This window comes from Thrips palmi, unplaced genomic scaffold, assembly GCF_012932325.1.
Source record: "Thrips palmi isolate BJ-2018 unplaced genomic scaffold, TpBJ-2018v1 HiC_scaffold_18, whole genome shotgun sequence".
NCBI classification, from domain to species: Eukaryota; Metazoa; Arthropoda; class Insecta; order Thysanoptera; family Thripidae; genus Thrips; species Thrips palmi.
In genome coordinates, this window is record NW_023144627.1 from 17,474,045 (window position 1) to 17,487,868 (window position 13,824).

At 46.7% G+C, this 13,824-nt stretch overlaps 5 protein-coding genes across 6 annotated transcripts; 3 read left to right on the forward strand and 2 right to left on the reverse strand.

The window, feature by feature from the left end:
- Positions 1–140: 140 nt before the first annotated feature.
- Positions 141–1,772, forward strand: LOC117645421 (B-cell CLL/lymphoma 7 protein family member B). The gene is made up of 4 exons (XM_034385615.1): positions 141–461; positions 781–856; positions 1,022–1,127; positions 1,201–1,772. The coding sequence occupies exons 1-4, from the start codon at positions 370–372 to the stop codon at positions 1,326–1,328; spliced, it is 402 nt and encodes a 133-aa protein (XP_034241506.1). The 5' UTR covers positions 141–369; the 3' UTR covers positions 1,329–1,772.
- LOC117645416 (endoplasmic reticulum membrane-associated RNA degradation protein-like) lies at positions 1,761–4,286 on the reverse strand. 2 transcript variants are annotated; one of them, XM_034385608.1, is made up of 6 exons: positions 3,981–4,286; positions 3,666–3,904; positions 3,503–3,592; positions 3,245–3,430; positions 2,100–3,163; positions 1,761–2,028 (listed from the first exon to the last, which is right to left on the reverse strand). In XM_034385608.1, exons 1-6 carry the CDS (start codon positions 4,162–4,164, stop codon positions 1,812–1,814), a joined length of 1,980 nt encoding a protein of 659 aa, XP_034241499.1. In that variant the 5' UTR covers positions 4,165–4,286; the 3' UTR covers positions 1,761–1,811. The 2 variants fall into 2 exon arrangements, with proteins under 2 accessions (XP_034241499.1, XP_034241500.1); XM_034385609.1 differs by lacking the exon at positions 3,503–3,592.
- Positions 4,287–4,368: 82 nt separating this feature from the next.
- LOC117645420 (twinfilin) lies at positions 4,369–6,355 on the forward strand. Its single transcript, XM_034385613.1, has 8 exons — positions 4,369–4,654; positions 4,740–4,817; positions 4,928–5,039; positions 5,115–5,280; positions 5,391–5,634; positions 5,715–5,858; positions 5,942–6,063; positions 6,148–6,355. Exons 1-8 carry the CDS (start codon positions 4,630–4,632, stop codon positions 6,304–6,306), a joined length of 1,050 nt encoding a protein of 349 aa, XP_034241504.1. The 5' UTR covers positions 4,369–4,629; the 3' UTR covers positions 6,307–6,355.
- A 113-nt stretch (positions 6,356–6,468) lies between these two features.
- On the reverse strand, positions 6,469–8,582 carry LOC117645419 (cystathionine gamma-lyase). Its single transcript, XM_034385612.1, has 8 exons — positions 8,364–8,582; positions 8,052–8,217; positions 7,682–7,969; positions 7,479–7,610; positions 7,273–7,408; positions 7,037–7,189; positions 6,783–6,957; positions 6,469–6,693 (listed from the first exon to the last, which is right to left on the reverse strand). The coding sequence occupies exons 2-8, from the start codon at positions 8,214–8,216 to the stop codon at positions 6,543–6,545; spliced, it is 1,200 nt and encodes a 399-aa protein (XP_034241503.1). The 5' UTR covers position 8,217; positions 8,364–8,582; the 3' UTR covers positions 6,469–6,542.
- Positions 8,583–9,275: 693 nt separating this feature from the next.
- On the forward strand, positions 9,276–13,767 carry LOC117645418 (UDP-glucuronosyltransferase 2B15-like). Its single transcript, XM_034385611.1, has 8 exons — positions 9,276–9,430; positions 10,246–10,592; positions 10,995–11,231; positions 11,612–11,905; positions 12,184–12,360; positions 12,494–12,740; positions 12,839–13,058; positions 13,173–13,767. The coding sequence occupies exons 2-8, from the start codon at positions 10,452–10,454 to the stop codon at positions 13,462–13,464; spliced, it is 1,608 nt and encodes a 535-aa protein (XP_034241502.1). The 5' UTR covers positions 9,276–9,430; positions 10,246–10,451; the 3' UTR covers positions 13,465–13,767.
- The last annotated feature ends 57 nt before the right edge of the window (positions 13,768–13,824 follow it).

Genomic DNA, 13,824 nt, shown 5'->3' on the forward strand with positions numbered 1-13,824 from the left:
GAAATTTAGGCGCGGAGCTAGCGGTTGACAACCTTTCTAACACTGAGTTTGAGGACGAAGTGTCAAAGGTCAAGCGTGATATTTTTCCTAACACGTTGTGTTTATTCAAAGAAGCGCAAATTTATCACCATATTTTTTCACCCAACGCAATAGTTCAAGAAACGATGAAGTTGGTCAACTCACAGCGTTTGTCACAAAGAGCAAGATACAATTACCTACACTGCACGCTGGCGGCCATATTTTCTCTCCTTCACAACAAAATCGTAAACACAACCTAACTTTCGGTCGGTTCGTGCTTCCAATTTTGGAATTTGACTGATTGTTCATCGAACGGCGCTGTCCTTTTCCAACTAGTTGCCTCACAAGAACATGATGTCGAGGTCCGTACGAGCTGAAACTCGAAGCCGAGCCAAAGATGACATTAAACGGGTGATGCAGGTTGTGGATAAGGTTAGACACTGGTAAGTTCATCTGCGATGGCGTACCCAAGCGCTTATGAATGGAATTTATTGTAACTCCAATTATTTGTCTCATTTTCCTTTCTTGTGTGGAACATTTGAATGGTTCAGTCTCTCCTTACCAATTCTTATCTTGAATGAGTACATTTTGATTGTGTAGCTATGGACAGTTTGTTTTGGTGTTGTTTTTTTTGCTTCGTACTCCTTATGACTCCTAGCCAGTCTTTGCACTTTCTATATATTTAAGGCCTACTTTGGGTTATAAATTCCATAGGTTTATCATAGCACAGTATTTTAAGTTTTATTTTTCCTTCATTTACAGGGAAAAGAAATGGGTAACCATTGGAGACACAACAATGAAGATCTTCAAGTGGGTCCCAGTTATTACCATGGATCAGGTACAGATGGTCTTTACCTCCCTACCTTTGCTTTGGAGAACTTAAATATCCAGCCTATATTTTGTCGCAGTTCTTTTAATTTTGTTCTAAGCTATCTTGCTGCATGGTTGTTTTTTTTTAGCGAGACTGTAATTTTATCTTGTGTTCAATTTTATTTATTTCTAGAAAAAGAAGGGAGTTGGGCACTCAAACAAAGAAAACAATCCTACCAAGCGGCCTGCAGTGGAGGCATCAAATTCTAACTTTGGGTTAGCTGAAGATTCTAACACATGTAAGTTGCTTTTACCTAACTCTTTACTCAATATTTAATTTATTTAATGCAACATTTTAATGGTTTCCCCCAGCATTTTCTATGGTAAGTGACTCTCAAGGCCCTACAGATTTCACAGCTCAGCTTGGATTTTCAGAAGACTCAAATTCTCAAAGCAGTGAACCAGGAAGCAAAAGATTGAAAACTGACCACAGTTCGTAAAGTAATTGTCATTAAGAAATTTAAAAAAAAATTGTAATTTTGTTTTTATGTGTGCTAAATATGAAAATTGATTGTAGATTTCATGTAGAAATAATCCCAAACTGTACATAGTTCCAGTATGATTTATTCTTTGTAACAAACTTTGAAATTTGTTGAAATTCATCATGTTGCTAATTGTCATGCGATGTTAAAACTTCGCTTTGTAATTTGTATTTAGTTTCACCATCTGTTTTGTTTCCCATAGCTTGAAAATCAATTTCTAATGAGGTGATATTTAACAGATATATCCTAATATCTATATTTATTATTTGTAGATCTCTTTATGTTATCATGTGTGAGTTGAAGCTTTTCATTGATCTTTGTAACATGTACATTATGACAATATACCCCCATTTGTATGGCATTGTGCAATGTATATATTAAATTATCACATTCAGATACAAATACCTCTTTAATTTTCATCCACTTGTTTTCTATCTTAATTTAGTCAACTGTCGCAAGTTGTTCTTCTTGGTTAGTTAAGTTCCTTAAAGTTTCAGCCTGAAGCAAATTAGTTTCGAGTGTTTTGTCGAGAAGATGAACGGAATGAAGGCAAAAGCAGGTTGTTTTCTCCTGCATCTCAGTCCACCTATTTTTCTCGGAACAGGACAGTGATGACATGTTATCAGCGTATTGTTGCATGCTCTTGATGAATTTTGAGCTGTAACAAACAAGACTTTGGTGAGTAAGAACCCCTCAGTAATAATAATGAAAATTGCAAGTAGTGCTTACTTTACAATCATATGAGGAAGGATCAATAGTTGAAAGAGAACTGTCAATACAAGGCATTTCACAACTACTTGGAATGAGGGCATGAAGTCCAACATTCTAAAGAAGGATGTTCTCTGCCGAGACCTGAGGGCATGCTGATTAAGGCAGTTTTGACGATTCTCTAAAGCACCAAGGCAATTTTTGCATGCTTCATGAACAGCAGTAACTATTTTTCTCAATGTAGATATGTGTCCTAGGTCTGATTTGTTTCTGAAAAGTGTTATCACTGGCTGCTTCAAACATGATTCAATTAGACTATCTATATCACTACTTTGGTGACAATTTGGAAACTTTAAAACTTGAGCACACAAACTTGTCTGAAAATTTAATACTTCAGAACTAATTAAATCTGGTTTGAAATAGATATGAAAAGCTTTGAGCTGATCTGTCACAGTGAATGCTTCATATTTCAAAAGAGATATTGAGTGAAACTTGGCAATGTATTCTTCTTCCATTTTAAACAAAGAAGTACTGAGGTCAATTGAGGTTGTATGTCCTAGCTTTAGTAACACCAGTAATGATATGCAAAAGAGATGATTAGCAACAATTGCTGGAATCTCTTCTAAAATGCATTCTCCGTGGCTCAATTTATCACGAATTCGTGGCCCGCCAAAGCTACTAAACATATCCAGTAACATTTCCATGAGCTTATTGCCAAGAAGGGACGGTAGGCGGTTCTCAGTTTTAACACTTTCTGATTTCATAAAGTATTGGTCCAAAATTTCATCCATTGTGGTGTAGAGAACATGTTGCTCAGCTACCAGCATACGTTGAGGACATTCATTTACTGAGCAATAAGCACATCGTAGAGTATGCTCAAGGGCCGGCAGAAGTAACAGAAGGCACTCTCCATTAGAGCCAGTACATAAAAAATTAAATGATGAGGTCCAGTAAGACTGATGAGTTGAAGGGATGCTGTCAACATTCTCGAGTATAGCAGTAACTTCACTGCAATTATGCTTCAATTTAGGGAAGTCCAAGCTTTCAAAGGTGGGCAGGTAGCAAGCCCATGTATTCTTTCCAATCTAAAATCAGCAAATGACCAAAAAAAGAATAACACAACCATCACACCACATTATTTACAGTTAAATGAACACTTATCTTACTTTAAGGCGGCAAGGAATAGAGGAGATGTCTGCAATACTCAATAGCTCTCCAAACGAAGTGATTAATACCAAAAGTGCAGCAGCCAAACTCATGCAAATCTCTTCTGGGGCGGGGAAACCATGCCAACAAATATTCCTTAAATTGAAACCCAAAGGGGATCCAAGAAGAGCCCTTGCGACCAACATCTGAAAAATAAATGTGATCTTAAAACAAAGAAACTGGATTTAGATAGAAATTTTGAGACACCCAAAACTAACGGGCAGTTCGCCAAAAATACCCATGAGTTCAGTTGAACTCAGTAAGTCCCTCAGAAGAAATGGAACATTTTTTTCTTTAAGTTTAAAGACCTAAAAAAAGGCAGCAGAATTAACAACAGAAATATAATATGCGCGGGTAAAAACCGTACTTAACAAAGCTTACATTTCCCAGAGAATGTTCCAGTATAGAGGACAAGTGTAAAGATATTTTCAGAGGGATAATGGAACACTTTTTCTTTTGCATTTGAGTGAAACAATGTTGGATGTCTCCAATGCTACTAGTCCATTCTAAAAGGTGAACTGGGATTGACACACATTCCTGCACTTTTCTTCCACATTCTTTGATAAGAGGCCATAATTCCTCGCAAACTTGACGATACCTCTGCTGGTCGCCATCATGATCTAAAAAAGAAACAGACAGGTGTATGCCATCACAAGTAACTTGGGACAAACTGCAAATTTTTTTTTCCTCACTAACCAGAAAATTCTAACAATGTGTCAAAGTTAGTAGAAACTACATCCCAATTAAATGTCAAGTGAGATGTCACTGAACCTGAACCATTGTAACTAGAGGTTAGATGATCTTCCCTTGAATCAACAAGTAAACGTTGAACTGGAGGTGATAGAAAAGTACTGATATCATTCACAACACAATCGACCATAATGAGTGAGAGAGAAGGGCAATAAAAATTAAAAGTTGAAGCAGGATCGTGTCAAGAGGGAAATCAGTTTCAAACTAAGCGGCTTTGCGGTTTGTGGCTGGAAGAGCTCTCATGATGAGAAATTGTACATCCGAAATATAGAAAGAGAAAGTGTCTTCGCCCCCTCCTCCCACCTCCTCCTCCCCCTTTTCCTTTGAGTGTTTGTCTGCGTTGGGCGAAACATAACCTTCCCTAACTGTCAACATCATCACTGTTCTTCAAAACTTGTAGGAACAATCAAAGGAAAAGATTTCTTTACTGTCCCTTTTCCACTCCACGTTTGGATAAGTAAAATTCTATTCAAAATTCCAATGGAACGGTAAAAGTGTTCTGCTAAGAACTGATTTCATAAAATAGTTCTTTGAGTGCCTAAAGTAGATACTTAAATATCTATCTCTGGTTTATCTCTGAGACCTCTGACTCAGAATGTCGCATCAAACCGGAATTAAAGGTATTACTCTTCTTCAGTTTTTCCCTTGATACAAGTTATTCAATCCTTTCCTTATATGTTTTAAATTATGTTATCTTTTCTTCAGCTAACCAAGAATTGAAGACTTTCTTTGGAAAGTGCAGGGATGGAAACATACGAGTCTTCAAAATATCAATTGAAAATGGTACGTCCCGACTTAAGCACACGGTGAAACTGTTAGTTTTCGGTCTATTCCAAGCTGAGTGGTTCTCTTTAGATTTTACTCTAACAAACAAAATAATTTTCTTATCTTAGAGCAACTAGTTCTGGCCGCCCATGAGAATGCCAAAGGAACTTGGGAAGATGATTATGACAAGCTTGTCGTTCCTCTCACATCAGAATCCATGCCGTGCTTCCTCCTCTACAGGTATTAACTCTTGACTCGAATGTCAAAGTCCTTTTATCATAATTATTTTACGTGAACGTTAAATTTTGATGGCAGATTGGACACAAAAGACAGTACTGGAGCATACTACTGGATGTTGATCAGTTGGTCCCCTGATGATGCTCCTGTTCGTCACAAAATGTTGTACGCATCCACTAAGGCAACTCTAAAGCAAGAGTTTGGTAGTGGACAAATTAAGGAGGAGCTCCATGGGACAGTTAAGGTACATTTAGTATTATTTGTCAGCACTATTGAGTCTAGTTTTATCATGTATATAATTTAAGTTTGTTTATGCGAAACTAAAATTTAAATCTTAAAACCATCTAATTCTAGGAGGACATTACATTGAGTGGTTTCCGGAAACACAAAAAAAATGAGAGTGCACCTGCTCCACTCACATCTCGTGAAGAAGAATTGGCTGAGCTTCGTCGCTCTGAAAGAAGTGTTGCAGCCAATGTCGGGGTTGATACCAGACAGCAGACTCTTGGAGGTGTGGCATTTCCTATGACTGATGACGCCCGTCAGGCTGTCATTCGAATGGCGGATAAGCGCCATGGTTATGTTCAACTCCGGATAGGTATGTGTGTTTTGTTTGTTTGTTTTTACTTTTACAATATTTAACAGGTCTGCTGACTACCTTTTTTTACAACATTATAGATCTTGACGAGGAAAGAATTCACCTCGTCAGTGCTGGAGATGTGAGTGTAGACAAACTTCCGTCTAAAGTTCCTTCTGACAGTGCTCGTTATCACCTGTACAACTTCAAACATACACATGAAGGAGATTATTTGGAATCTGTTGGTAGGTGTTGTTGGAGTAATTGGTAATTTTTATAAATTTAAGGAAATGATTTGTAATTAACCTTTTCAAATGTTCTTTCCTAGTATTTATCTATTCAATGCCTGGATATTCCTGCTCCATCAAGGAGAGAATGCTGTATTCAAGCTGTAAAGCACCATTGCTAAGTGATATTGAGCAAAATATTGGATTAGTTGTAACTAAGAAGGTAAATGATTTGAAAGTCTTAAACTCTTTATTCATAATTTTGAGGAGAAAGAAAGTTTTTTCCTGACCGTGTTATCTATTACAGCTGGAAATTGATTCTGGAGCAGAGCTCACTGAGGAATTCTTGCTTGATGAGATCCATCCTAAGAAGTGTCTTCACCGCCCCAAATTTGCCAAACCCAAAGGACCTCCCAATCGTGGTGCCAAACGTCTTACTAAGCCTCAATCTACTCCATCAGAATAAATAGTCACATGTCCAAATCAGTATTAATTTATGGTGCTACCTGTCATTACCAGGCTTCATGAATTTTATTGTACCTTGTTTTGATTTATAACTGAAAGACTGTAGAAAACATCATGCGCTTCAGGTTCTCTGCATGGTTGTATTAAAAAATAAATGCTGGGCTTGTTTTCAAAAATAATGTTAATATATTATGTATTTGATAGAAACATTATATGGATGATTACATTCAGTTTTATTTATTTGGATACTGCAGCTTTCAGAGCCTGTTCCAAATCAGCAATGAGGTCTTCAGCATCCTCCAACCCAACTGACAATCGGATCAAGCTGTCTGTGATACCAAGTTCGGCTCGTTGTTCTGGTGGAATAGATGCATGGGTCATAACTGATCTGGAGATTTAAAAAAAGGTAGAAAAAAAAAATTAATGACTGAACATGGTTAACAAGGTGAGCTGACAAGCTGGCAAGTGTGTACTTACGGCAGTTCAGCAAGTGATTCATATCCTCCAAGACTTTCAGCCAGGGTAAACACTTTCAAAGAGCTCAAAAATTTTCTACTTTCTTGCAGGCCTCCTTTAATGTAAAATGACAACATGCCACTCACACCATAGCACTGTTTTTTGATTAGGTCATGTTGGGGATGAGATGGAAGACCTGTGAATCCAGAAAGAGAGCAAATGTAATTGCAACTTATAAGATGCGCCAACATAACAGAAATAACAGAAATTAATACCTGGATGAAGTACTTTCTCAACAAGTGGGTGCTTCTCCAAATACTGACCAACTAACAACCCATTATTCATGTGTCTTTCCATTCGCAAAGGAAGAGTCTTCAAGCTGCGATTTAATTGGGAGCAATCAAAAGGCGAAGGGACAATACCCATGGCTGAAATACAGGGTTCAAAGAAAAAGGATAAGTGCTATTCCAAATTTAAAACACATAAATCTTTTTTTCAAAACTGAACAAACCATTTTGCAAAAATCTCAAACTTTCATGCAGCTTATCATCATTCATGAGGGCAGCTCCCATGATCACATCGCTGTGCCCATTCATATATTTAGTAAGGGAATACATTACAATGTCCGCACCCAAAGTCAAAGGTTTCTAGAACAAGATGATTAATTAGAAGACACATAGTTAGCTTGATTACAGAATAAGGGGATAAGAAACTTACTTGGTTGTAGCATGTGAAAAATGTATTGTCCACAACAACTATAACACCTTGCTGGCTATGGGCAACTTTACAGACAGCTTGGATGTCTGCAACTTTTAGGAGTGGATTAGTTGGTGTCTCAATCCACACCATCTGAGAAAAGAAAAGCATAAATAAATTACAAGAATTCTTAAAATGAGTGGAGAAAGAAAATTGTAACTCACCTTGGTGTTAGGCCGCATTGCAGATGCAACTTTGGCCGGGTCTCGAGCATCAACAAATGAAATTTCCACACCCATCCGACTCAAGACTTTGCTGAAATAACGATAGGTGCCTCCGTAAAGGTCATCCATGGCAACCATGTGGTCCCCTTGGTTCAGCAGGCCTGCAAGTGCTGTAGTGGCACCAAGGCCCGAGGCAAAAGTCATGCAATGCTTCGCTCCCTCTATTGCTGCCAGGCACTGCTCTGCAGCCTCACGGGTTGGATTGTTGCTCCTTGCATACTCATACCCCTGGATACATGACAGAACATGAGCATATCGAAAGTTAACTTAAAACCAAGATACCACCCAATGTTCAAGAAATTTAACATACTCTGTGCTCGGCTGGGGCGTCCTGCTTGTAGGTGGTCGAGGTGAAAATACCTGGCACCACAGCTCGACAGTTCCATTTCTCCGGCTCGTTTCCTCCATGGATGGCTGCTGTCGCAAAGCCAACTTTCCGTTGAAGGTATCCTTCACCGCTCATTGTGCTGGGCATACTGCCAAAGACAAAGATACAAGAATGAGGTAAATATACCTGCTGAAAGATTCCTTTGAAAAGACATCATGTCATACCCCTATGTCATCATCCCCACACTCCCTACACCACCCACACCAGGCTGCGCCAGGGTAGCAAGGTACTTACATTACCGTAGATGACGGACGGGTGCTGACAGAGCCCGGGGGCACTCTTTGGCAACTGAGTGAGCTCACCGGCGTAAACAAACGAATGGCAGCGATAGAGGGAAGTTGTTCCCAAGCAAGATTAAAAAGATTACCGGCCAGTGAGCATGCACGCGAGCGGAGCGGCGGAGCGGACAGCACCAGCTGAGCAGACAGAAGACGAAGACGGACGGACAGACCTTTACTCGTCACCAGCCACTTCGCCCACTATGAGAAATCCAACGAACCGCACAACACTTGGTCTTTTATTTTGAAACAAAAGTTTATCAGAACAATCACCTCTTGCGACTTGTTTACACGTGGTCATGCGATCCACGATGCTAGTTCGTCGCTGCCGTTCAGTCACTCTATTTTGAACGGACTTGCACTTGGCACTGAAGAAATTCCGCCCTCATTCGCCCTATGCTCTCATGTTGGTACTTGTTTTTTTTCTGTTTTTTTTTTTTTTTTCGAAGCCCGATGACTTTGAAATTCGTGGGGGGTCGGGAGGTAAGCATTGCATTGGAAATGAGTCCAGGACGCGCATTGGTAGTGAAGTGCGGAAATATCGGGGGAGGGGGAAGGGGGTTGAAATGTGGCGTACTCCGCTGCCGCGCGGGTTGCCGGCTATCGCGGGGCAGAGTGAGGGAGAGAGTGAAGAGCCGGCTGTCAGCATTCGGAAGCACCAAGCATCCCACGCGACGTCCACGCGCCCGTCGCCGCGGTCAATATAACCGCCGCCTCAGGGTCAGTAGACTGATTCCGAGAGTCGTTTTCGTCGCTCTGTCTCTCTCGCACACACGGGGTGTCGGGTGTCCCCTACGGGAAAGACAGCGACGAAAACGACTCTGGGAATCGGTCTGCAGCGCGAGTGGCGGCGAAGCGTGGCGGCGGAGAGGGGCCCGGCCCCCTAGTAGTTCAGTAGTGCCCCGTCCCGTAGCGTCTAGCGTCGGGGGCCAGGGGGACCAGTAATAGTCTGGCCGGCCAGCTTGGCGCACTCGGACACCCAGGACACCCGTCCGCGAGAATGCCGACTCCGCCATGCCGCCGGTGAGTCTGACGTATTCCACGGGCACAGCAGAAGGCGTGCTTCCGGAAGACCGGTGGAGGCGGCCAAAACTCATGGCGCATTTTGAGCTCCAGAGTCGCTAAATGGAACTCGAACTGAACGTGTGACTCCACCAATGGATTGCTCTCCGAACGAGGAATCCATTGGTGTGGTCACACGTTTGGTTCGGGTCCTGTTTAGCGACTCTGGGGCTCAAAACGCGTCTAGAATTTTGGCCGCCTTCGACGGTCTTCTGGCGCACTGTGCGTCGCCCTCCTGTCTCTCTCGCACTCAGGGCTTTCTGTCGAGAAGTTGCCTACGGCGCAGGCTGAGGTAGGCCACCCTTTCGACACCGGTGCCCCGTGGGAAGCCTTCCCCGGCAGCACAGGCGTTTGAAGACGAAGCCCGGTCAGGCCGGGCTGAGCTTTCTGACATTGACTTGAACATGAACTGAACACCTACAGAGCTTAACTGCGTCAAACGCTGTCAAACGTGAAATGCTGTCAAGCGTCTAGCGCTGTCAAACGTCAAGCGCTGCTCAAATCACACGACCTATTGATCGACGGTGCTTCTCCCTGGTGCTGATGTTGATTTGATGATGAGATCATCATTTGATAGGCCATTCTAGTCGTGGCCGAGTGAAGAACAAGAAGAATCACAAAAGACTCATTTCGGGCATTTAGAGTCCATATGTTCACTGAAAATATGTTGTATTGACTGTAAAATATTCTCCCTAACTTCTACCAAGCAAAAGTGCTGCTTCACTCGCCTACGATTAGAATGGTCTATTCACTGTGCGCTCTATCTGCCCGCCCAGGAGGCTGATTAATGAGATGGGCCCGCCTAACTGAGTGCGTCTCGTCAGAGTCTGTCAACGCAATCACGGCAGGCCGCGGCACACGGTGACCAGCGTGATTGAATCGAGATAAGGACTGCCTGGCACTCGGGCGCTCTCCACCGAACAGCACCGTTTGTCGGTTTGTCGACACACGGCGTCTGCACTGCGCCCGCACCGCGTCCGCGATGAGGCCCTGGTTCACGTTGCTGGCGGCGTGCTGCTGGCTGGCGGCCGCCGGCCCCTTGGGCGGCCCCGGCCCCGCCGAGGCCCTCCGCGTCCTGGGCTTGTTCCCGTTGCCCGCCCACAGCCACAACATTTTCTTCAAGGTAGGTCGGTCGGCCGGTCGGCTTGCTTGGCCTTCGGCCTTCGGTTGCCTTGCGGGCCTCCACGTCGTGGCGCGGGGTGGGGCACGTCGCCGCTCTCGTTGCTCTTCCCGGCGAAGAGTTTGAATGGCCGCGGACCGCGCGCACAGTGGGCCGGCAGACCAGCGCTGGCGGACAAAACCCAAGACGCGTTTTGAGCTCCAGAGTCGCTAAACTGGACTCGAAAGGAACGTGTGGCCCCACCAATGGATTCCTCGTTCGGAGAGCAATCCATTGGTGGGGTCACTTGTTTGGTTCGAGCCCCATTAAGTGACTCGGCTGTTGAAAACGGGTCTAGAGTTTTGGCCACCTGCGCCGGTCTCGGCTCACTGTGGCGCTCGCGTTTCTCACACGCTCCTCTTCCAGGCCATGATGGAGACGATGGCCGAGCGGGGCCACGAGGTGGTCGTGTTCAGCCCCTTCCCGCGCAAGACGCCGCTCGCCAACCTGACGGACATCAACACGGCCGAGGGCGCCCCGTCGCTGATCAACACCTTCTCCTTCGACAAAGTCTCGAGCTCATCCACCGTCATCCCGGGCCAGGCCATGTGGCAGTCCATGCACCGCATGGCGAGCTTCTCCGGGCCCAACCTGTGCAGGCAGGTAGTGCACTCGCCTCCTAAAGCAACACTGCACAGTGGCCCAGAAGACCGGTGCAGGCGGCCAAAACTCTAGACGCATTTTGATCTCCAGAGTCGCTTTCGGTTCGAGTCCTGTTTGGCGACTTGGGAGCTCAAACCGCGTCTAGAGATCTCGCCACCGGCGGTCTTCTGGCCCACTGTGCGTACTGAAGCCTACTTTTACGCTTTTCTTTAAAGGTAGTGGTTGCTACGCTTGGCTTCAAGCGTACTACCCCTTTTAGCTCCTCTCCCGTCTATTCACACGTGAAGACGAATTTCTAATCCACGCTCGAGGCCAGTCTTCAGTTTTACCAGTCACGCACCTTGCCCGGGCCTAGCGATTCAACAGATAACCCATTGCAGGTGTTTAGCCTGCCGGAGTTCGATCGGCTCATGAACGGGGGCTACGGCAAGTTCGACGTCGTGTTCACGGAGATCTTCGGGTCCGACTGCTGGGCCGCGGTGGCCTACAAGATGAAGCTGCCCCTCATCAGCATGTCCTCCGCGCCCGACGTGGCGTTCATGCACGAGCGGTTCGGCTCGGTCGACAACCCGTCGTACCTCGTCAACGTGTTCACGGGGTACACCTCTTCCATGAACCTGTGGCAGAGGTTCATCAACACCTGCACCACCGCGTACATCAAGTGGCTGCACAAGGTAGGACTCGCAGAGCTTTGGCCTAAGGTGCTTTTGCCACACAATGGGCCAGGTCAGAAGACGGGGGGGTGGGACTCCGGAATCGCTAAATTGGACTCGAACCGAACGTGTGACCCCACCAATGGACTGCTCTCCGACTGGGGAATCCATTGGTGGGGTCACACGTGCGGTTCGAGTCCTGTTTAGCTACTCTGGAGCTCAAAACGTGTCTAGAGTTTTGGCCGCCTCCACCGGTCTTCTGGCCCACTGTGCGCTACCTCACCAGCCTCCTCCCGCAGACCATCATGAACGACCCGAGTGACGCCGTGGTCCGGGAGTTCCTGGGCGAGGGCGTGCCGCCCGTCGCCGAGCTCATCAAGAACACGAGCCTGATGCTGCTGAACCGGCACGTGAGCATCCACGCCGCCAGGCCCGTCACGCCCAACATCGTGCACGTCGGCGGCCTGCACATCAAGGTGGGTCCAGGTCACACTGCTCGTTGGAGTGTGTGTCCCAAGCCCCGAGTGGCGACCCAGCTCGCCCAACGCCGTGCCCGTCGGCAACCCATCGTACTCCCGTCACGACCAATGTCTGCAATCCTCTGTGCAGCCCGCCCCGCCGAACTCGCTGGAGCCCGAGCTCAAGAAGTGGATGGACGAGGCCAAGCACGGCGTCATCTTCTTCTCGCTGGGCTCCATGATGAGGTCTGACTCGCTGCCCGTGGAGAAGCGGGACGCGCTGCTGGGCGCCTTCGCCAAGCTGCCGCAGCGCGTGCTCTGGAAGTTCGAGACGGACAACGTGGCCCTGCCGCCCAACGTGCGCGTCAGCGCGTGGCTGCCGCAGATGGCCATCCTCAGTGAGTAGCCTGCGTAGCTCAAAACGCGCCCGACATTGACCGCCTCCACCGGTCGTCTGGCCCACTGTGCCCCCGCTAACGCCACCACCGTCCTCCAGGCCACCCCAACACCGTGCTCTTCATGACCCACGGCGGCCTGATGGGCACGCTGGAGGCGCTGCAGGCGGGCGTGCCCATGCTGGGCATCCCGCTGTTCGCCGACCAGTTCGCCAACACGGAGCTGTACAAGTCGCTGGGCGTGGCGGGCCGCCTGGACATCCGCAGCGCCACCCTGGACAGCACGCTGGCCGTGCTGAGGGAGCTCACCGAGAAGCCCAAGTGAGTCAGTCCGTCGAACCAGGGACTCGCTGCGTCTTTCGCGGCTCGCTCAGCGCGGACACCGCGGAATGTTCGAAATTGGCGGGTTTTGATTGGCCGTTCCGCTGATGACAGGTACCGGCAGCGGGCGCGCGAGGTGGCGGCGCTGTTCCGCGACCGGCCGCGGCAGGCCATGGACGAGGCCATCTGGTGGACCGAGTACGTGGTCCGCAACCACGGCGCGCCGCACCTGCGACCCCTCGGCGCCGACATGGCGCTCCACGAGTACCTGCTGCTGGACGTGCTGGCCTGCGCGCTGGCCGCCGTCATCCTGGTCGTCTTCGTCTTCAAGAAGCTGCTCGGCGTGCTGCTGCGGACGTCCGCGCCCGCCCGGTCGCAGGAGGACATCAGGAAGAAGAACAAGTAGACTGGCATGCCGTGCTGCCGCGAAGACGCGTGTGATTGGCCAGTGGTGGCCTCGGCAACGGCCGATGCAAGGACTGCGATCCAATGAGGGAAATCTTTAATTTATTTCTTGCCTTCATACCCGATGGCGGCCGAAAGGACTTTAGTTTTCGAATTACGTGGTCCCATCGGGTCTGCTCTGCTGTGATAACCATGAGTCATTGTACAAATTGAGAGGCGCGACTGTGAAGAGAGAAAGTGTTGTTTTTTGTGATTCACGGTTGACGCACTCACTGTTTTTGGCCGTATCAGAGAATCCTCTGTGGGATTTGTTTGATTTTACCTCGTAATGCAAGCCTTGCCGCTGCGTGTGCCCGATAAC